Source organism: Protopterus annectens, chromosome 3.part1 (genome assembly GCF_019279795.1).
Source record: "Protopterus annectens isolate FY-2018-M chromosome 3.part1, PAN1.0, whole genome shotgun sequence".
Lineage (NCBI taxonomy): Eukaryota > Metazoa > Chordata > Ceratodontiformes > Protopteridae > Protopterus > Protopterus annectens.
In genome coordinates, this window is record NC_056732.1 from 1,394,087,006 (window position 1) to 1,394,111,682 (window position 24,677).

The 24,677-nt window shown below is 38.2% G+C and overlaps 1 protein-coding gene across 1 annotated transcript in view; it reads right to left on the minus strand.

The window, feature by feature from the left end:
• The window catches only part of LOC122798479 (bestrophin-2-like), a 624,740-nt gene that overhangs the window by 351,805 nt on the left and 248,258 nt on the right, over positions 1-24,677 (minus strand). The window contains exon 4 of the mRNA XM_044067436.1: positions 9,187-9,420. Coding sequence (XP_043923371.1) covers positions 9,187-9,420 — 234 coding nt within the window. The remainder of the gene's footprint in view (positions 1-9,186; positions 9,421-24,677) is intronic.

Sequence of the window (24,677 nt, forward strand, 5' to 3'; positions counted from 1 at the left end):
TGCCTTTTTCCAGTCTCTTCTTCTTCTGGCTTCAGTCTCAGACAGGAAATTTCTCTGGGTTCTTGGGTTCATGGCTTCCACCATTCCCATGCTCCCTCTGGCCAGGATCCACATGAGAAAGCTTCAGTGGTATCTCATGTCAGTGTGGCTCCAACATTGCCACCCCCTTCCTTCCCTGTTTCAAACTGGTAGATTCAACACCTTTCCCTCAACAAGGGTCTTCCTGTCCAAGCTCCACTCAAGAGCCCTTTACAGACTCCTCAGACAGGGCGCTTCTTTCAGCTCCCTGAAGGTTCAGGATCTCTGGCCTCTCCATCAGAGGTCAGACTACATCAATATAAAGGAGATGAGGGCTGTGTTTCTGGCTATTAAGACTTTTCATTCCGTCTTTTATCCCGGGCCCCTTCAAAATCTTCAGAGACAATACCACAGTGATGTGGTATGTCAACAAACAAGGTGTTTCATTGTCCTATCATCTTTGCAGACTAGCTCTTCAAGTCTGGCATCTAGCTGTCCAGTATCAAGTGACTCTTCAGGCAGTTTACATTTCCTCAGAGCACAGTCTAGTGGCAGATGGTTTGAGCAGGTCTAGCACATAAGCTCATGAATGGATGCTTCACAGAGATGTGTTCCTGGAAATTGTCCATTGGTGGGTATTCCATAGCTAGTTCTTTTTGCCTCCACTCTGAACATGCAACTTCCATTATTCTGTTCCAGAATCCCAAATTTTCTGGCTTTGAAAATGGATGCCCTGTCTTTTTCTTGAGAGTCGATGTTTCTGTATGCCTTCCCTCCTCTTCCTCTCTTTCCATGAGTCTTGCATAAGATCAGGCAGGACTCTCCCAAAATCTTGCTGTGACTCCTTTTTGGCCTAGACAGGATTGGTTCACCCTTTTTTTCTCCATTGGCTAGGAGCAATCACCACGTTACCTCACCGGTTGGATCTTCTCATACAATACAAAGGATCTCTCATCCATCCTCATTTGTCCACTCTTCAACTAACACTGTGGGTGATAGGGTTTTGATCCCTTTCAGGCACATTATTTCTAAGGATGTGCTTCAGGTTTTGCATGAGGTCAGGAAACCTACTACTAGGAAATCATATATTTCCAAATTGAAAAGATTTTATGTCTGATGTCTCTCTCACCAGCAGGATCCCTAGTTCTTTCTTATTTGTGTGATTTGCTTCATGCTGGGTTTAGCATATTCTTCATTTAAAGCTCACCTGTCAGCAATTTCTGTTTGTCTGCTCTTAAATTCTCCTTTGGCTTCTAGATTTGAGGTCAAGCAGTTTCTTAAAGTTTTCCTTTGTATCAGGTCTCCCAGGAAGCCTTTTCCACCTTCTTGGAACTTCAATTTTGTTCTTGAAAAATTGACTCAGGCTCCTTCTGAGCCTGCTTGTTCAGTTTCCTTACACCGTTGTACTTGAAAGATTGTTCTTCTTTTGGATATTACTTCAGCCAAGGGGGTCTCTGAACTTCAGGCTCTCATGGCCCTTCCTCTCTTCTTAGTTTTCCACAGGGACATATTTGTACTAATCCTTCTTTTATGTCCAAGGTGGTCAATGAGTTGTCCCTTAATCAGTTTATTCATCTTCCCTCTTTTTTCCCTTTATTGCAGTCTGCCAGTGAGAAGGTTATTCACACCATGGATCTGCATAGCTCAAGATATTATTTGGACAAAACTAAAGTTATTTTCATATCTGAGTGGCTTTTCATTTCCTGGGTTTAACTGTTTCTAAGCAAACCATCTCTGCCTGGATTTCTAAGGCCGTTTCCTTTTGTTATTGTTTTCATGTAAAATGTCTTTCCTCATCAGTAAAGGCCCATTCTACCAGGACTGTTGCCTCTTCTGGTGCTTTTTCCAATGGGCTGGATACCATTTCTATCCTTTAGGCTGCTACTTGGTCCTCTGTTCATATATTTGCAAAGCATTATAAGTTGGATGTTATTTCCAGGCCAGAGCTGGCTTTGCCAGGGCTATCCTGCATGGGTTTCTGGAGGGCCATTCTCCTCCTTGGCTTCCTCCTGAGCTCTTCCTGATGTAAATAATACTGCAACAGTGATATGGAAGGGCATAGTCCAGTTATGTAAAATCTTACCATAACAGTAGATGGCTTTCTCTTCAGTTTTACAGCATTCACTCCCTCCCTCCTGCCTCTCTGCTTTTTTCTCCTTTTGGATGCACATGTTTTCACTATCCCTGAGGACATTCTGTTTCTTCTGGGACTTTTCCAGCTCTAAGTGTATGCGTCCATACGTCACTTTTATGCCCTAAATCTTGCATGGGAAGCATACATGTTTCTTATGATGCTACTAAGTACTAAAGGCTTTAGTGTACTGGTATACTGGCTGAACATTGCAGGAGATCTCTTAGAAGTGAATACTGCTACACTGAAGAGAAGGACATCTACTGTTATAGTAAGATTTTACTCTACTGTACTTTCTACTCTCAGGTACAGCACTTTAGTTTTGTGACGTCTTCTATTCTTTTATGTAACCAGATGTGGCTAGCACTTCATGGAAAGTTTTGAAAGAGAAATTGTTTGAGTGCAAAAAGTCAAAGAAATGTTAACATTAGGATCTAGTCACGTAACATCAGGGGGGTATATTTCCATAAGAGCAAGATACCTGATTAAGGTGAGAGACAAAAAAATATATGAAATGGAAGAGAGGTCGAACTACAACTTTGAAAACTGAAATAAACAAGCTGGACAAACAGATTAAGCATAGTGTTAGACAAGCTCAGGAAAAAAGTGAAGAAAATGTCTATAAAAATATTGAGCATAATATGAAACCTTTTTATAGATGCATAAGATGTGGAAGGAGTAAAGATACACAAATTGATAAACTGTATGCAGATTCTAAAATGTATTCTCAGACACAACAGATTATAAATATATTTACAAAATTGTCTGTAAAACAGTTTGGCTCCACAAAAGGGGTGGTAAGTTGTCCTAGTGACATCCAGGTAACCCCAGATACTGGAATCAAATTAGAATATATTGAAAAAGAGCTGTGCAAACTGGATCCAAACAAAGTGCAGGGAGGAGACGGAATAAGTAACAGTGATTTGAGAACACTTTAGCAAGAACTTACACTGCCATTACATCTATTATTCACTAGGTCATGTAAATATGGGGAGATTCCTCAAGATTGGAGACATGCACTTATTAAACTTGTCTTTACGGGAAAGGGGAGTAGGACAAACTCAGAATCATATAGACCCTTAAGTCTACTTTCATGTTGTGGAAAAATAACGGAGAAGGTAATACTAGATAAGTTATTGTCAGAACTGGATAGGTTGGGACTTGAAACCATATATCAGCATGCATATTTTGAAAATAGATCTATTACCACCTGTAACATGATGTTCTATAACAATATAATAACAGCTATGAATGAAAAATTGTGTTGTGATGTGATTTATATAGATTTAACTTCAGCATTTGACAGGGTCATGCACAAAACACTCATCAATAAATTAGTACAACTAAGTATTGATGACTGTTGATAAGATGGATAGCTGCATGGCTTACAAACAGATCATGGCAAGTATCACACACCAAATGGACAGGTGAAATCCTTGGTTACAGTCAAGGTGTCCCACAGGGCTCTGTACTAGGCCCTTACGTGTTTAGATTGTATCTTTCAGAGCTTACTTTTTCATCTGAGGTGTTCTACAGTCTATATGCTGACGACCTAAAATTGGGTAAACTGATTACAAGTGTTACAGATAAGGCATGTCTGCAAAATAATTTGACTAAATTGACCATTTGGGCACAGGAGAATAATATGTTGAGAAATACATCAAAAACTAAGCATATGAGATTTGGGAGACATAAACTGAAAGGTGAATATTTAATACAGCGCACAGTGCTTGAAACTGTAGACTCATTTAAGGACCTGGGTATATGGGTAGATTCAGCTATGAGTTTTTTTAATCATATCAACCAATTGGCTAATGATAGTTATAGAACTATAGGTTTTATAAAAAGATTTATAAAGTCTAGGAAATCAAGCATAATGAAGTCATTGTTTGTTAGTTACATTAGACCCAAACTTGAGTATGGAATAACAATATGGAAACCCTATAGGAAAACAAGCATGAATAAACTGGAAAGAGTACAGTGGAAATATACTAAGGGCATCTATGGATGTGAAAATCTAAGTTATTATGAAAGACTAAAATATCTGAACTTGTACAGTGTCTCTTACAGATATTTAAGAAGAGATCTTATTCAGGTATATAGGGCATTTAGGGACAACTACCTCTGGGAATGTTTGGGGTTATCAAAAAGTAGGAAATTGTAACCGGCCAGGAAACAAACTGTTGATGCAACCACAGGCAAAAACTAAAAATCAAATAGCGTAGAAACAATTTATTACCGCTTTCGTCAGAAGACTTCATCAGAATACTTTGTTACAAAAAAGTCACTGCCTTAAATAGCACTTTAATTATCCAATTTAACAATTAATTAAAAACATTAAAATCTTTTAAAGAGCACTTGCATATTATATAAACAACAATTCAGTGTTGTCTTTATTAATGCCTAGTTTGCCATTTTTTAAAAAACATTTAATATTGACCATTCCATTTAAACCCGGAGGTTTATCAGATTTTAAACGGATCTGCCACAAAGCTTCCCTCTGTTCTACAAAATTTCTAAAATCTCCTCCCCTTACATCAGTTTTACAAACCTCAAGAACAGAGAATAAAAACTTTTTAAAATTGTTACATGTTACAGAATGTTTAAATAATGCATTCTTTTCATCGTGCCTTTTGATGTCATATAGGTGCTCACGTATACGTGTTTTTAAACTTCTCGTCGTCATTCCGACGTAAAAAGCTGGGCATGTGCTACATAGTCCAATATATACCACACCTGCTGTGTTGCAATCTACATATTGGGGTACTTGAAAAGTCTTGTCAATATTGTCAATGGTGATCAATGGTCCTACCGATAAAAATCTACAGGTGTTACAGTGATAACAAGGAAAAACACCCTTCGTCTTCATTCTGTTATTTACTAATGGTGTTTTATTTGTTTCCAATGCTTTTTTAATATCAAATGAGAAGTGTACTAATTGGTTCTCTGACAGAGTAGCTGATGCTTGGAACAGACTACCAAATTACATTAAAGCAAGTGCTAGTTTAGATATTTTTAAGAACAGCCTGGATATTTATTTTGGGAACAAGTGTTTTAGCATATTGGCAAGATAGAAGGGCTTTAATGCCCATGCTTGAAACATTTGTATGTATGTATGTATGTATATATACTTTGTGCTACCAAAATGGATAGTGTTTGTTTTGCTGTGGATTGATAGTATAGGAAAGCTATTGAGGTGGAGTGGCCAGATTTAAGGACTGTTTAATAAAGGTACAGCCAATTACTTCAATGTCTCTGAAAAAAATATCTGAACTTAAATACATCTGTCTAGGTAGTGAACAAATGTATATCTGCATGACCTGCCTCCTACAAATCAGGTGAAAAATTCTAGACAGTTTTGACAAGTACAAAAGAGAACCCAGGGGCCAAAGTCATCTTCTGTTTCTCTGTACAAGACATCTGTGAGATTACAAAAAGGTCACATCTCAGGAAGTAAATACATGCCCGATTAAAAAAAAATGGCACTGGGATTCCTCAAGCTACAAGGGGTAATCAGCCCTACAATGGATTCCAAAACATGATTCAAGTTGCAATGTCTAACTGATTGTATAGCCTATTCAAATGAATGAGCCCTTATGGCATAGGTGGTGATTTTACCAGTATGACAGTACTGGTTTTGCAGGTGTTACTTAATGGAAAGGATGCTAGACTGCAGTATCAGTACCAGCATACAGGTGGAGCTATACTATTGGCTACAGGTAAGTTGGTGGCTGACTGAAGTTTGCATGCATGAATTATTATTGTGTTCTATGAGTCATTCCCTGCTAACACAAGGAATGAATCAGGTCAGTTTTTTGGATGGAATGTAGGTTGTACCTCTTTTAGAACCACTCCATAGAACACCATCCTTGTATTTTCAGACAAGAAAATGCGCACTTGACAACGTTTCAACTGTGTTGCATGCATTGCCATGTCTTAAGTATATGTGGTACCGTGGAGACAGCTGATATTGGAGGACTTTGGTGCTTATTCAGTGGGTTTCTTGCTGCTGGGTTATACTGTTACTAGGTAATGAGATTCATTTATATGAAATCTTTCTGAATCTCATTTGCAGGGAATCTTACTGAGTTTCACTAGCTGTTCCTAGTGCAACAAGTACTTAATGCACTTGTGATGGTGTAGTTTCAAGTACAGTAAGGCATACTCTGCACCTTGTATGATGTCATACTGTGACTGTGAAACTACGATTTATTCTTGGGCAGTGTTGCATGGTGGGGGGCACTCCTCAGTACCACCATGAACTTTATAGAACTGAGCCTCTTTCCTACCTGTACCTTAGACTGCACTATTAATTGAAGTCTGCTGTGGCACTGTACCAAGACAGATTGATGATAAGACTGTGAGAAGGAGCATTGCCACTTCTGCATTTAATGTTCTTCTTTTTATGGCTGACTATCCAGTTCTTTTTGCCACTAGTTATTCATGCCAAAGAACTTTATGATATAACAGGAGGACAAGTTGATCTATGCCTTGATCCTTCTTCCTAGATGTCACAACTGGTTTTAACATTATCTTCGGTATTCTGAAATATGTTCTAATAATCTTTGATCTCGTTTTTTCATAGTTTAGTGCTCCTCTTTCTTCTACTTCCAAATGCATGTATGCTCAATCTTCTTCCAATTCATTTGTATTACATTTGTTCTCATGTTGATGCTTCCTTGATTTATTTCTTTTTTCGGCATAAATTATCAAGACCATGGGTTACTGCTGCATCATCTGAAAACATATTTTAGTACTTGTATTGCTAGTTTCGATTGTCTGACAAATAAACTACATAGTTTTAAATCATGCACAATAAGGAATTGGGATATACTTTGACTGTATTGTTTTCTTGGATTCAGACTGCATCCATAACCTTGTCTATTAAAAGTATTTATTTATTTATTTATTTTTATTTGATAATTGTGGTAGAATGTGCTGAAGAATCATACTCAGCATATATTTATGAAAACATGATTGCGCCCCAGATGACACAATCTTGATTACTGACCAAAGTACTGGTGGAGTTAAATGGGGAGGAGTGGGGATAAGTGGATGTTTTTGGTTTACCTGTTCTAGTGGTAATAAGGTGGTAGTATCTGCTACAAGATTACCAGATGTTGTAGGATGGAAGATACTGTAGTAAATAGGACAAATGAGTTAACAGTAGCCTACCAGTCAGGACATGCACTGTAGCTTGGGACTTGAAAAGTATGTCGTAACTAGGTTGTGTTCAAGCCAAGCACTGTAGGCATCTATTACACAAACACTGACAAGTTTGTAGAGCAAGGTAGCTTATGAAACAACTGAATCTGCCACACAAAATAGCTCTCCAGATTACTGTAAATGTTACTTTCTACTGTTGACTATGTAAGACTGAAGACTGTGATATGGTAGACTCTTCCTGGGAAGGGAAGATTCCCCATCATTAGATGATGTAGGGTAATAACTGGCTGTATATAACAGTGGGAAGAAAAAAATTAATTGAGATTGGTGAAGCTAGATGTTCAAAGTTGGGAAGGACTAAAAAAATAGTGACCATAGGAGGTTACTAGGCTATTAGCCCTAAGGCCTCTGCAAGCCTAGCCATGTTATACCCTTGTTCCCTTTTGGACCAAGATATGTAGTCTATGTTTGCATGTAAATCTAAGATCAGCACCGACTGACAATCAATCAATTTAGAAAACCCTTTGCCAAATTTGTATATACAGTAAGCACATATAATAGACTGAGGTATGCTTGCAAGTATAGAATTGCTTCATTTTTTTTCTGGGAAATGCATTTCTATGGCAGCATTCTACTTTTATAAAATGAATGCTCTGAATTTTTGCACAATATTGAGAAGTATGTTGCTGTTTCTATTATAAAATGCTTGACTAAATTAGCTCTGTAGCCTAAATATTTGATTACAGTCTTTTATGTTTCTTGTTCATGCATTCTGCCATAACTTGGGAGATTGGATATCAGTACACATTTCTGCACATATTCATGCCTAGTAACTATTTCTGAATGTATGTGAAGTAAGAATGGTGATTAACTTATTGCTACATTATTACAGACTGAAGGAGGACATGATTTAATGAATTTTTATGTGCTACTTCAAAGAAGGAATGTGAAGTTATATTCTTCTTGAGAAAAAAACAGTGGACACGTAGACCTCTCAACTGTCTGTATTTTGGAGGAACTGTCATATTTTCATGCCTGATTTACCCCTGTATGTGATGTACCTATTTTTGGAGGTGTGTCCATATTTTTAGGCTTGATTTACCCCTTCACACAATTTCCTGAATCCCCCTCATCCCACATGACTTTTGAAGCTGTCTTGTACACGGGAAAACACCACCACATGACAATGTACTGCTGGTACCAATAATTTAAAGAAAGGGGACACGCATCTTACATCTCCCTTTTTCAGAAGTCAAAATAAATTACTTTGTGTGGTAGACTTTTGCAATATGATCATCATTGAAGTCTACGGATTTTACATTGTTTCTTTGAAAATGTCCTTATATTTTCTGTCATTTTTGTCACTCTGTTTTTTAAACACGTTTCTGAGTAGTATCCCATATTCCTGCTGGAAGCAATAAGAGTTATGTGCTATTTGGCATTCACATTTTATGATAATTAGATCTCTAGCTTTTTGTCTGCATGTAGCTACTTTTCAAAGGTCTTTGCACCTATTTTCAATGTCTGCAGATTGAGAGGCATGCAGACAGGAAATAATATTCAGTCCCTGTGGTAAAGAGAAATGTACTTCTGTATATGATTTCTGGACTTATAATCTCTTTGCATTTATTACTGAGTCTAAATTGTTCCCAAGTTGCACTGTACAAAATGTTGTTAGTGCTTCAGCAATGTACATACTAAAGAAAAACATAAAATGTGATTGCACATTCTTAAATGTCGATAATAGTACTATACATGTTACTCAGTAATGTCCATTAGCTGGAAGCATACAACGAAATGATGGAATAGAGTTACTAAATGATCGCCATCAGTGATATTCCAAATAAAGTAAAAAAGCGATGTTTTCTTACCTGCTTCCACTACATGCTCCATTGTTGGGAAACGCTTGTACACTGCTGTGCTCACAGAGCGAAATATTAAGACTCCTGAGAGGTTAGCATATCGCATGAGGGTACGTCGTAACATCCTGCCATATTCATCTGTTCCATGAACATTACTGGATATCAAGGTCATGAGACGATCTGGCCATGGTACACTTTCATATTGTCCCCACCAGCGTGATACTACCAGTGTTACATAGAAACCTGTGGAAAATAAATACCTACATTTATAAAGAATTGTTGACAATAGTGATTACTTTAATTCTTTTCTGTTCAGAAGTGCTAAGGCAGAATCTCTGTTGTGCATAGTTGAGCTGGTAAACTGCATCAGCACACAGTAAACTACTGAACAGTAAATTATTTTAAAAGAAAATTTATAGATTTCTAGGTCATGCTCCTGAGTTAGTTACAAAGGCACTGGTGTTGTATGGTATATTGCATATTTTCATGTAATTTGATATACTTTTTTGTCATTGGTTTGGGTTTATCATATTGACCTCTAACATCTTCATCATGTCTGCCAAAGTCCACAGTGTTGCATCCTTTAGATCTTCAATGAAGGTCAAAATCACCTCTAGAAACACTCCTAGTCAAGTTGCAAAAGATAATTGGGGTTAAGTCCACAACCTTCTACATGAAGAACTACTGCCTGAGATCCTGGGCATAGTTGGTTCCTACAGTTTGCTGTCTGATTTCCCTTCTTCCCTTGTTTTACTTCCTGTTCAGGATATCCATATCATTCTGACATGATGTTGTTCACCAATATCATGCCCACCTGTCTGTTCTGGTCACAGCTGAGAAGACTTCTAACTTATGTAGTTCCAGTCCTATACTTCCCCTCCATCCCATAAATGTTTCTGGTGACTTTATTCTGGATTCTTTCCAGCAGACTGACTTCCCTTTCCTTGTCTGTGTTCCAGAACTGCATGCAGTACTCTGGATATGGTCTGACTAGGTCCCTGCAGAATGGAAGCATTACTTCATTGGCTTCTGAGACCTTTACCCTTGCATATACACCCCAGCACTTTGCTTGCTGCTGCCATTGCCCTTTCATTATGCTTATGGTGGTCCAGTTGAGATTGAAACCCTCAAATCCTTGTCATGCTGTATTGACATCAGTTTTCATTCCCTAAGGTGATACTTTGTTCCAGAATTGTTTTGGCCCAAGTGCAGTACCTTACATTTTCAGTACTTTACATTTGCTTGTACCACCTTCCTGCCATTTGTTTAGCCTTTTGAAAGCCATTCCAAGATTCTTCCTACATCCCCTCCTGTTGCATTCTTTTGCCATAAGCAAAGAGGCTGGTACAGCTCTTTGTTTCTTCAGATATGCCTAAGGCATGCACACAGAGGAAAACCTTAACCAGTACAGATCCCTGTCACTTTCACTGATCATCCCTGTTACCACAACCCTGTGTGTCCTATCATTTGAACATGAAGACGTCTAGTTCCTCCATCTTGCTCCTACCTCCAACCCCTCCATTTTTCTGTTAGCCACCTGTTTGGAACTCAGTCAGTGGCCTTGATGACATCACAGTGAACCATATGTGCGGGTACTCCCTTGTCATGTTCCCTAATAATCTGTCATAAAACAGGATCTAGTTTGACTGACAGCTCCTTTGTCAGTAAACCCATGTAGATTACTGTCCTGGCGATTTCTTTGTTCTGTAGAAACACTACTACTTCATCAGTTAAGGTTTGGGGAGGGTGAGATGTAGATAGAAGGCTCTAAAAGAGATAGAGGCAAGAAATATCTTGAAAGATACTACACTAAGCCCTAGAGGGATATATTTATTGTTGGAAAGGAAAATGTTGATTGAAGTAACTGCAGCATTACTGTGTTTTATGAATAAGATAAATGGAGTATGACATATAATATTTTAAGAATAATTGGACTTGATTCTATAATTGATTGCAATAATTGTACAATCATGTATCAGAATGTTGAGCTCACAGTACCTAGAAGGCAGTCAGGTGAAAGTACATGGGGCGGAGTACTAATGATACTGGAGAAATAAAGACAAATTATTTTCACTGATATCTGTGTTTTGTGGAATTCTTGATTTTTTTTTAAACATTTATGTGATGTGGGCTTAATCACAGAGCATTGCATACTCTAGGATATAGTGAGGATCAGTAAATGATGGGTCAGTATTATCTACACGTACCAGCTTCTGCTGGGAGCTTAAATGTGCTTTAACATAATGACCCATATATGAACAGTAGCATTCACCTGCCTCTTCAAGTATTAGAAGCTCTCATGTCACTTTTCTCCACTTGGGATGGCCAAAATCAATATGCATACCTTCACATTCTCACAGATAGGGGAATATTCAATTAACCTTTGTTCCTTCTCTGCTCTTGTTGGACTTCCTCCTGTTCATAGCACCAGAGTAACTTCACTGCAAGGGAAAAATGTAACCATTGCATTAGCAGGCCTACCTATAGAATTACATTTCTAACCCAAAGAGTCCAGTTAAGTGCTTGGACAGTATTAAAATGTGGCATGTATGAGAGTTATTGACCACCAAGGCACTCATCTGACATTTACTTCATTTAATGTTTCAAGCAGCTCGGATATTAAGACTGATCACTTTAATTCCACATTCTGTGCTTTAATTGTATGAGCATAACCTTAATAGAAGCACACAGCATTGTGCATTATTGACTTACTTCATAGTTCAAACTATTGTGAGAAAACAAGTTCCTTGAATGTCTTATATGAAACCAATATGGAATTTAAGTTTGACCATACTGATGTCTTTGGCTTACCTTGAAAACTATTCCTTTTTTTGCTAAAATGCTTTACAAAACTAACTTAAATATCCAGCTCCTAGAAAAAGAAACCCCAAAAAATTAAAACAAGTAACTTCTGGTGGACAGCATTTCTCTTTGCACTTCTGCATATTGGGAATTCACCCCCACAACCCCTTATAAGCCCATGGATATACAAATCTGGAGAACACTGAAAAATGAAACACCCATCCTCAAGCTCATCACCAATACTTCAGCACAATCTGTCAAGCAATTAGAATGTAAGTAAATCTTAACACAGAACACTTTTCAGTACAAAACATTGAAAGATTTATGGACAATGAGCCCTTGTTTGACCACCATGCATAAACTATCTTTAGGAATGTTACGAAAGGAGATACTGCCAGTCCAGCTATCTGGAATTTTGTAAATAATTATATGACATTTGTAAGTATCAACCTGATTCATATAAGATGTTTGTGTTACAAATGTATTAGAACTGTATGTCATATAAGATGGTTTGTACAGACCTGTGAAGAAGAGGTATTTTACAAAGTGCTGTGTGAAATGTATCCACAGTGTAACCTACTAGAATAGAACAGAAATGTACATACACTGTTGTAACTGTTTAAATGTATATATTTTAAAAGGGGGAACTGGAATACAGGAGGTTAACTTGAAAACTTCAGAAAAATAGTTGAAATTAAATTACATTTTGCTAGGCCATAAAAAGATGTCTTTCAGTTTCAGTGCAGCAAGGAGACACAGTGTCTAAAACTAAGGAACTTTCTGTATTGTGTTGGAAGTGTTTTATTGTTTTATGACTTTCACCATTTGCCAAAGATCTGAGGAAAACCCCTTGTCTATGTATTTTCACAAGGTGGATGTTAAATACTGCTAGCTTTCGGCAGTGGGGGTTTTACCTGGGATAAAGTCAGATGACAAGAAATTATGTCATTCTGCAAGCTGTCCCAGCAGTAATATTTGAGATATTAATTTAAGAACTCTCTGAGATAGACAGCATTCTGTAGTCTGTCTTGGACCTGACCAGAAGACCCATTTACCACACATTTGCCTTGCTTTAAGTAAGTAAGTCTTGGGAACTGTATAATTTTCTTAGATATAGTAAAGAATATAGAATATAGCAAAGCTTAGTTTGGATATTTTTTTTTATTTGAGACTGTCCTCAATATTTCCTGTAATTTTGAACTCTGTTGTCACTGTAACTATATATTTAGTATTGTCTTGTTCTTTTATTATTTATTGTTAAATATATTTAAACATTTTGTTGTGGCTGATCTGTCTAGATATATTTAAATTCTGAGAGTACTTGTATATTTATTTGGTGACACTGTGGCCCACTCCTAATAGCCTTGCTGTTGGTCAGACTACCATTTGTATTGATAGCAACATTACACAGTAAGATTGAACACCCTTTGTTAAGGGCCTTAAAGTGGCTGGTGGCAGTGATAACTATGTTATAGTCTGAGCAAAAGGAGGCATAGCTAGTAAACCTGTGCCAGTCTTTCCCAGGTGTGTGTGTGTGTAAATCAAACCTCAAAGTGTTTGTGTGTGTGTGTGTGTGTGTGTGTGTGTGTGTGTGTGTGTGTGTGTGTGTGTGTGTGTGTGTGTGTCAGCTACTTGGGCAGGGACATGAAGCACTGGCTGGACAGAGAGGGTGCTGGAGGTCTTGACTTGGCAACTCAACTGAGATCTCAGCTCTATAGCTGTGCCAGTGAGGAGTCCTATTGGGGATATGGAGAAAGAGGGAGAAACCAGCCCCAGCCTGACTGTGGTCTCTGTGTGCTCTTAAGGGAAATTGCACTTGATGCAGAGAGCTTCATCTGGAAATACTGTGTGTGTGTGTGTGTGTGTGTGTATACGTGTCATCCTCCCAGTGTACGTCCCCCACTGTTGCCAGTGGTGAGGATTGAGGCTCCTTGATTACTGGTACAGTGCTGGGGCATCACAAGTAAATCATTCTACCCAGCACAACTAATTACTAAAGGTATATCCTCTAGATTCAGAGAAGTTACATTCCTTCTCTTTTCCTTGCTAATCAGGCCCATAATATACCATAATGCTTTTTTGGCAAGTAACTATCCAATCATGTTGTCCAACCTGAAAAATCTCCAATGAGTCCTAGCACAAATGCTAGGTATGTCCTCCTTAACTTACTCTGATTAACTGAGAGCCCTTTCTGTCTTCTCTGTCTTTTATAGACACCTGCATGGGGGCCTCTGTTTGACCTTTCAAGTACCCTATCTTGCTTGGCCTGTTGCATATACAGCAAAACGGTAATACCATCAAAACCTGTTCCAAGGGTCAAAATTTACAGTGGAATGTCAACAAAATCTGCTGGCAGGACAGATATCTCTCTAGAAGGATTCTCTCCATATGAAACAGGCTCTGATTTCACATGAAAGAAAATAACCCCTTTCTCTGTTTAAAACAAATCTGGATAAGTGAATTCATATCCATAAGTTTGCCTCTGAGCTGCCCTGTTTGGCCTGTGTTGTATATATAGGCGTATGTCATTTAATCAGTCATTCTTCATCTTACATTTGTTAATACATTTTTCCCCTTACTGAAAGTTACCTATGTCATACTGGTACATTATTGAAAATTAAGTTTTTGAAACTGTCTGCATACTGTAGTTTCAATAGATTTGGAGTGACTCATAACTCTGAAGCTTCAGTGATGTAATTGCATGTTTTTCATCATGTATTAGTATTTCACAAGTCTGTAGTGTATACTTTTATAGTATGTGTTCTCTGGACCGATTTAAGAAATACACAGCGAAAAAAAAATCTTACTTGTAATGTTGTTTTCACTCTAAAGTATAAAATATCTTGCAACTCATTGAATTGTTTGTGTTCTTGAAGTATGAAAGATAATTGTTCTTCTCAGGTAATTGTAACAGTTGCTTCTTTGAGTAAAGACGTCACTTCTGACATGATTGAAGCTGTGTACTCCTCGATAAAACCACAAAGAATTTGGGACATGCTGAATATTGATAGATTTTTATGTACATATTAAAGACAGAACTATGAAAGAGATACTGGCCCTGCTATCAAAAACTTCAAGATGAGTGCAAAGGATCAGCAGTCACCATATGTACATCATCAAGAGTGAGGTTTTGTTTTAAGTCTTTGGCCCACAGTCCTGCCTCTGACCCTGAGAAAGCTCAACATTGTGCAGTTATACAAGGCTTATAGTTAAGGGCAGAGAGGTCTTTAGATTTTCTTGTGTTCTTTGTAGTGAGTGCCATTAGTAAACTGTCTAACAAAGTTTCAGTGTAGTTGCCCTCAAGGAAGAATCTTGTACTAGTTGTGAACTGCTGTAGAAGCAAAATGCAAGTAGTGTCAGTTACCAACATTGGAAAGACAGATGATGCAGACATGACTTCTGGCTGTGAGAGAGTGGTTCCTTTATTCCCAGCATTTTGACTGGAAATGCTACCAATTCAACAGTTTTATATATGACTACTGCTCAAAATTTGATTGTTTTATGTTTTGGCACTGTGTGGTTAATGGATGGGGCTTATCTTTCAAAATATACATGCTGTAGGCAGCTTTACATTATACATGTTTTATAGATGATGGTCGTGGTACTAAAATGCTGCTGACTGTGTATGTGCTAATGTCTTCTAAGTAATTTAAAGCTTACAATTTACTATGGAGTCTTTCTTCAATGCCTGCTTTTTGTTTGGTGTACGCCTTCAATAAGTTCATACTGTGTGATTTAGCGCCTGCTGCTCTCTATAATTATAGAAGAGATTTAGCTAACGTGAAAGTGAAGGGTTGCTTCTTTTAATTCTCACAAAACATTTGGAGGAAGATTCAAAGATGTGGCCAAGGATCTTTATACAGAAGCTCTTTGAATTTCCTAACTTTGTATAAGCAATTAGTAGCTTTATGTCTTTAAATCCCTCTGAAATGTCAGTTGTATTTGAGGTCCATTTCCTGACTGAAGCTGCTCCCCTTTTGAGGTATTTTGTAGTATATTATGTCTATGACAAACAATAACATGACAACAAGGGGATGTTTAGGAGCAAAAATTCCCCTATTTCAGCCAATGTTATGGAGTATGGTGATTTTGAATGAGTACAGTCTGACTAGAATACATAATTCAGTTGAAGCATGTCACAAAATTTTTGGTATTTCTTAGGAAATAGAAGCAGCATGTTAAGGTGTGTTTTTTTGTTGGCAGGTCTGTCTGTGCCTCCTAAATGAATAGTAGTTAAGCAAACAAGAGGCTACTTTAAGATTTTTGCTGCAGAATAAAAGACATTATTCCCTACCAGATTTCTTAGCAATTGTTTCTGCTGCTCTGCAAATGTAAATACAATGGTAAACTATTGCACCTGTGTGTCTCATTTCCTTTAGTTTAGTTGTGCAATGCCTGCCTGGTGGATATAGGCATCCTGAGGCAATGTAGCAATTGTATAATGTTTACTGACAACTAGTTAATTCTTAAACAAACTAATACTTTGTGCGTGAGATGTAGTTACATAATGTCACTGGAGGCAAAACTCTGACATATAAATGCTTATAACAAACATGTTGTCGGTAACACACATGCGCTACATCTGCCTCACATAATACAGACAAGACACATTGACCCACTTATGCTTGAGGCACCTAGATGTAATCTCCTTAAACCACACAGATTTCCTAGATATTGCACAAAAAAAAGTATCCTCAGCAACCTCAAGAGCATTCCACAAAAGAAACACTCAGGGTGACATATAGCCTTGTCCTATGGTATATTAGCTTCTAAGCCCATAAGGCACAACATCAGAAAGCCAATATTTTGGACATAGGAGACTCTGCTGTGAAATGCACAGATGTCCCCTCTCACTGGGCGAGTAAGGAGAGAGTCAAAGTCAGCTGTCTGTCAGGGGCCAGGATCCATCAGATTGCATGTGCACTTAGGTCACAGAACCACAGTACCAATAAGACTCAGTCATCATCCACGTAGGAGTAAATGACGTGAGACTTGCCTCTCTGGACTACAAGAAGACAGAAGTAATGGAGCTCTTAGACTGTGTATCCCAGTATATTGTGAGCCTAGCACTGAGCAGCATTCTACCTTCTTCAAGGATAATTCCACGATATCAACAGAAAATAATTGACTTTAACAACTGGCTGAGAGTATGTTGTCATTCAAAGAGGGAACAGTATTTGTCAGCCTGGGAGGATATGGTCAACAGACCACACTGCTTTTCCAAGAATGGTCTGTCATCTGTCCCTTTTGGGATTTTGAATATTGCCTAAATCCTTATCCACCTCCATACTGTCTTTTTTAGTCATTGCTAATGTGCTAAACCTGCTGATATAGCTTTGAAAGTATTATGGCTCAATGCCAGGAGTATAAACAAGAAGCTCCACTCCTTGCAAGCTCTGCTCACCCTGAAGAATGTAGACATCAATGTAGTTACTGATACATGGTTTAAAGCCATGGAGAGCACCCTGGAATTGCAGGGCTACAATGTCTTTCACACATTTAGACCAACTACTGCACAGGAAGGGACAGAAGGTGTCTGTGTCTCTATTTAAATTAAAAAAATAATACGCACCTCACAGCTGGTTTATCAGTATGATATGCTTGAGCTCCTCCACATCCAAAAATGACCATAGACAAAATCCCATCCATATCCTTGCAAGGTATAGATCCCCCTCTGTGACCCAGGAAAACCAGTAATACATGCTTAAATGTATTGTGGCACTGCCCATTCAAGCCCAGCACTATACACATGGATGACTTTAGTGACCCCATTATAAACTGGGAATCATACATAACCCCTAACATGCAATCCTAGAGAACCCTGGCTTTTCTAAAGACAAGCACATTGGACCAGTTTGTCCTTACACCCACTAGAGCCACAAACATCCTTGTCCTGGCCCTCACAAACATGGTGGAATGTTGCACCCCACCTAGTGTAATGTCCTCACTGGTCAGGTCAGACCATAAAACAGTGTCCTTTGAAGTAAATGTAAAACCAGAGACAATGGCTAAACCCTGAACTTTTAGGAATTATTCTAGGGCAAACCTCCTATTACTAAGCTACCCTCTGGCAATAATTTTAAGCCCCCATAAACCTTGAGAACTGCTGCCTATGCAGATTTATGTACAGAAACCTTGTATAATCATATTAACAGGTGCATAGAGACAGATGTACCTACCCAGATTAAGTGCAGGATCAACCCTAAAAAATAAGTTGCCCTGGTGGAAGCCCAACATCAATAGACTTTAAACAAAAGGAAGAAATAGCTAAAATTAGGAGGTGCAATGCCAAGCAAGTTAAAAAAATCTTTCATATACCTAAGCAAGCAACTCAAGGGGCTAATCAAGTCTATGAAAGACAGATATGAGGCAAAATTAGTCTCCTAGGCTTAGGACAATCACAAAGCTGTCTTCAACTATGTCCGTTGCCTCAAAGGCAATACACAGCAATGTATTGAATTAATTGTAAATGGTACCACCTATACAAAGCCAGAAGATACAGCAAATCTCCAGGATGACAAATTCAGCTCCAGGTTAACCCACATCTCCCTGCCAGCTGCCAGTCAGGAAATACCCACATCCATAACTCCCCCAACTATTACTACAGACCAGGTACTCAAGACACTCTCCGAGCCAAGGACACTGCATCAGTAATTTATGTTATTTATTTTTATTTAATTTTATTTTACCTATGTTTACCAGGAGTGTTTGACTGGGCCAAAGGCCCATTTTCAGCAGAGGCCCGGGGAGGAAAGCTCCAACTAACAGAACTACCACAAATATACAAAATTTTACAAGAGTATAACAAGAGAGATAATGTTTAACAATAGTGAAACATTTTTGCAACAATTTTGAAAACAACATTGTGTTATGTAATGAACATATAAGCAAACATTTATAAGAAATAAATAGAATGTTACATAAAAGGTTACATGATGTTTGGTATGGTATGTAAGTTGAGTGTGCATGATTTGCAACTTTGAAAGTATTAAGATATTCCAGGAGTTTGGGAGGAACAAGTGTTGAGAGTGTAGTAGCACTAAAAAGTGGTTAGAGAATAGTTGTGAAGTATAGGAAAGTTTTGTTGGCAATTTGATATGGAGTTGTAGCGACAATTTCCATGACCTCCCAGGATATCTCCTTAATGGCATAAAACAATAACTATCAGTCCCACTAGAATAACTATTTAACCACAGCCTCTAAACAGGCTTTATACAAAATGCATGGAGGACTGCAACTATCTTTTTCTGCATCATCAACAACAACTATCTATTTCCCTATTCTAAAGTTGGGCCAGGGTAACATCAGTGTTGCCAACTCTCTTGATTCGGTATCATTGCCTATCTTTTTCAGCAGTCACACCTGATTGTTACAGGCCTTCTGCCATGTAGTCTACCCATGTCTTGTGTGGATATCCTTGTCTCTTCTTGCCTTCCTCTTGTCTGCAATAGGCTAGCTGCCCTTGTGGCCATTTTGACCCTAGCCAATTTCCTTTTTGGTGCTTGAATTAACCTAACACATTTGGTGTTATATTGGCCTTACCCATCAAATGATATATCACTCATAGTAAGAATAAGTGGGATCATTCCATACATAATTTGAGGGTATACATTCATGGGATAAAGCATTTAGGAACTGACTCTGTCCGTTAGTACTGGGGGAAGTCCTGGGGTAAATTTTCTATTATCTATCCATAGATCCAAGTTGAGCTTGAATACGGCTAGGGATGAGCTTTGTTTTATGTGGCTGGAGTGTCTGTTCCAGAACAGTGATATCCTCTGTGAGATAAACCTGTCCCTTCAAACCATTTGGTTGATGTTGCAGAAGAGGTTTAGATTCTTGGACTGAGTGTTTCTAATGCCATCTGAGTTTTTGATGTGTAGTAAATCCATCTGTAAAGGGACAGAGGATACCTTGTATGCCAGACACAGGTCACTTCTTAGCAGTCTGTAGGATACTGAGTATAATGACAGGGCTTTTAGGTAGTCCATGTAGACCATACTGTTTAGGCTTTGTATCCTCTTATTAAGGTATTTATGTGGACGTTCCAGTTGTTTCATGTGTCTGGAAAGATACATGCGAAAGCGGGCATTATACTCAATGAGAGGGCAGAGGAAAGGGGCAACTGACATCTCTAGATCTAGATTTAATCCCTTTGTTTATAAGCTGTGTAATATGGAATGATTTTCTTATGGTAGTGGACACATGTTGATCAAAAGTTGGATCATGGTCCACTTAAGTTCCCAAATTCCGAACAATTAGGTCATCTCTTAGGGGTTTATTGTCAATGTGGTAGATGAAACAATAATGCATTTTTGGCATTTAATTTCAGACCATGATTTTTGACATCAGTTAGTTGAGACAGATCTTCCTGCGGGGTGGCTGTGTCATTTGAGGATTCCATGACTGCTCCTAGCTTGCAGTCATCTTCCTACTTCATCAGCTAGAGACCTTTGGTATTACTTCAGAGAAGTAAATGCCAAATGGGAGAGGTCCCAGCAGTGAACCCCGGGGCGTTCCACTAGTTACTGGCCTGTTTCTTAAGGTAGTTTCCCTAATTTTGATCTCCTATATCATATCTGTGAGCCAGTTGGCAATCCAGTGGGTGTTGTAGGGGTTTATTCCTGGCTTATTTAGCTTTTATATTGTGCCTGAGTGGAGGGATTGTGTCAAACATTTTGGCCAGGTCAAAGTATGTGATGTGTACTCTTTTACCTTCATCCTTTGCTTTTGTGACCTTTTCAAAAGCATGACCTGCCCTTGACAAATCCAAGCTGAGACAGGTCCAGTGTTTGGAGCTTCCCTACATACCTATTGATTGGTTCCATGATAGCTTGTTCCATGGCTTTGCATATGAGGCTGGTCATACATATGGGTCTGTAATTGCTTAGATCTGTGGAAGGTCTTTCTGTATACAGGGGAATGACTTTAACTGTTCTCCATTCACTTGGTACAAAGCCTATATGGAGGTTGAACATTGTTCTTAGGAGGAAGGCTAAGTTGTGCTTTATGTTGTTTAAGATGCATTCAGGAATATTCTTAGATCCCATCAATTCAGTGTTTTTTAACCTTTGATAGCACTTTTAGGACTTTCTCTTGTGTGATAGCTGGCGGCAGGTTAGTTTCAGGTAAATCATGTGGAATAGACGCAGGGTAGAGAGGGGCAAAGTTTGCGTCAAGTTTGTGGGCCAGTGGGTCCACTATGCCTCATTGTAGGTAAAACATTCACAATTTGTTCATCACATAGCTGCATTGTGATTCTGAGATTGTGAACATAACTAAAAAAGGCCTTGTGATTGTTTTTGGATTGGGTTGCTGTTTTAGTCTCAGACTTGGCTTTAATAGATTTTATTAAGCTCTTAAGTTGTTCATTCATTTAAGTGATGAGGGCTTTATCATTCTGGGAATATCTCTTCTAACTTTACGCCAAAATTCTTTTCCTTTTGTTGTAAAGCTTGTTGATATTAGAATTCCACAACTGGGATTTGTTTCTGGGGTTTGCCCTGTGCTTGTTCCTACAGAGTTTACATGCAAGCATACTGTAGTGGTGTACATTTCCACATATTCACCACAGTTAACTAGTTTGGGTGGAGATTTGAAGCTTGCAGTGTATCATTTAGAGATAGGTAGTTTGTCAAAGAAATGTTGGTACTTACGTATTATCGCAACCAGATTTTAAACCACTCGATAATACATAAGTAGCAATACCTCTTGACACTTCTGCAGTTTCTAAGACAGTTTGCAATTCATTCAGACTACACACAAAACAACTGAGTATTTTTCACTGATTTAAATAGTAACAAATTTGAATTAGCATTATAGGGAAACAGGAGGCCAATTTTTCATATTTTGTGGACAAGCAAGATTCCGAGCAGGACAACCAGGTCTTTTGTATGCTGTACCACAGTTAACGGCAATTTGGGAGTAATGTGTCTTTCAAATGATGGGCATTTATTTTAAGGTAGGCAAAATACCTACACTGCTAACTACATATTCAACACAGTGACCTCACTCGATGTGTAAGTAAATCAGATGCCACACCATGGACAGAAGGTTCAGTCCTGCTGCTCGGTTTGGTTTTGTCTAAATGTAGTAGCAGATATAAAGGCAAACTCAACTATGGACTGTGCACTCCAATCTGCAAATGACAACTCAGCATCAAGAGGTATAATCCCTTCAACAGTAGTCCTAAAGTAGTAAACTGAAAGCAGACACAAACACACACACATAAATATAATGGCTTGAAAAGTGCTGAGAAGCCACACACAGTAGTCACAATAGAAGAACACAGCCTACAGTTCCACTGCGAAGCAGTTTGCAGACACAAAGCTGGGAGATACGCTACTGAGGAAGAGGAATTTTACTGTTGTTCCTCTTCCTACATCTCATAACCACATTGACAGAATACCAGTTAACACTTCACACACACCTTTCGACTTAAAGATGAAGTCGTTTTGTGATCACATTACGAATTGCACCAGGTTAAAAATCTGGTTGCGATAATACGTAAGTACTGAAATGTCTAAAGGTACATTGGGTGGAAGGGGTCTCTGGTTTGAGTTTTTTTTTTTTGAGAGAGACAGCTTTATAGACTGACTTAATAAGTGATGAAGATACACAAGGGATGGTGCAAGATGCTCCCATATTAATAAGGACAAGATCCACAATGTTATTCCCCTAGTGAGTACTCTGACTAATTGTTCCAGAGCATTTGTATTGTCAAGTCCAGGAATCTCTGTGCTTTTGCACTAGTGCTGGGATAGGTTTCCCAGTCTATAATTGGATAGTTTACCTGACTTAGGAAAATAGTATTGAGTTTAGCACTGAATTATTCCAGTTCCTGTAGATAGGTGTTGTGATTCTCTCCTAAATCTATTTTACCAAATTGTCTTCTGATTTCCTGCATATATAACCAAACTACTGTAATTTATTCTCTTTTTTCATGCTTTATTTCCAAACTTTGAAAGCAACAAATAACATTAACACAGTTTCCACAATGCAATTAAACAGTGAGCAATGCATTTGACAAACCAAAAAACAGATAAAATAACACAGTAACCCCCAAAGTATGTACATTTGCAGTAGTTCATTAAGCTGATTATATCAAGCAGTTAAGTATACTAACATCATAGAGTATGGTTATCCCCTTGTCTACACTGAGAAAGGAGAGTAAAATGAAATAGGTTATACACTATAACCAAATGATTAACTTAACTGTTCCATAGTGGGGGGGACCCTTCAGAACCTCCTTTATATTTAAATGAATATAGGATCTTCCCCAGGTTATTTCCCATAAAATTATGTAAATTTGATCACTTTAACAATCACCTGTGTTTCCGTTTAGCGCAAAAAAATTTGAACACATTTGTGAGGACCCAATAAATTTCCATAAATTGTCTATCTTTAAGCTTAAGCTGAGGTGTATACTGAAAATCCAAAACTCTCAGTCCAAATCCATAGTGAACCTAAAGATAACATTGAGTTTAGGGGATATGTCCAGCATCCCTGGATCTTAAGGCAGCTCCACAACATATGGAGGTTAGCTGCAGAACGTAAGTCACATCTCCAACATTTACTATTCAGTAGAATGCCTATTCTCACATCTCCAACATTTACTATTTGGTAGAATGCCTGTTCTCACATCTCCAACATTTACTATTTGGTAGAATGCCTGTTCTCACATCTCCAACATTTACTATTTGGTAGAATGCCTGTTCTCACATCTCCAACATTTACTATTTGGTAGAATGCCTGTTCTCACATCTCCAACATTTACTATTTGGTAGAATGCCTGTTCTCACATCTCCAACATTTACTATTTGGTAGAATGCCTGTTCTCACATCTCCAACATTTACTATTTGGTAGAATGCCTGTTCTCACATCTCCAACATTTACTATTTGGTAGAATGCCTGTTCTCACATCTCCAACATTTACTATTTGGTAGAATGCCTGTTCTCACATCTCCAACATTTATTATTTGGTAGAATGCCTATTCTACTCAACTTTTATGGTGTTTAATACCATACAATTAAAAGTCTCATCTGCTGGTCATAATATGTTGGCCAGTTTTTCAGCCTAACTGCAGCTTCCCATATATATTTCCATTACCCCTCCAAGAAATTAACTTATTTTTGTTTTTTCTACCTACTCGCCATTAACCATTGAAAACTTTGACCAGAGTCTCCCATACTGTAATCTATTCTCTTTGACATTTTCTTCCGTTTGGGTAACTTTGGTTTCAGCTCAGGTGTCCTTGTTTTCTCATCTATTCCACAATATGCATCTTCCTGTCCATTTCAAGCACTTCATATGCATTACCTCATCTTCCTCAGTTGTTCTTCCTTCACTGCATACCTCACCACCTCTTAGTTCAAGAAATCTGGACAAAGCCTAACATTTTAGGGGACAAAGGCTCAAAAATAGGGACAGATTTTAAATGCTGCTCTTACAAACTTAGAAGGTTGCTAGAATGACAGGTTTTGAATTAGCATGCATTTTCCAAATGATATGAAGTCTGCAACTGGAATGACATTATTTAGTGACTTCAGTCCTCAGTGATTTGCCAGAAAAACCACAAGTTTAAGGCAAAAATCTGGACATTCTGCGAAAATCTGTACAGTTGAGAGGTCTGCTTCTGGTGCCACCACTGCTTTCACCTTTGGTTTTCTTTTGTCATACAGCACCCCTAACACTTAG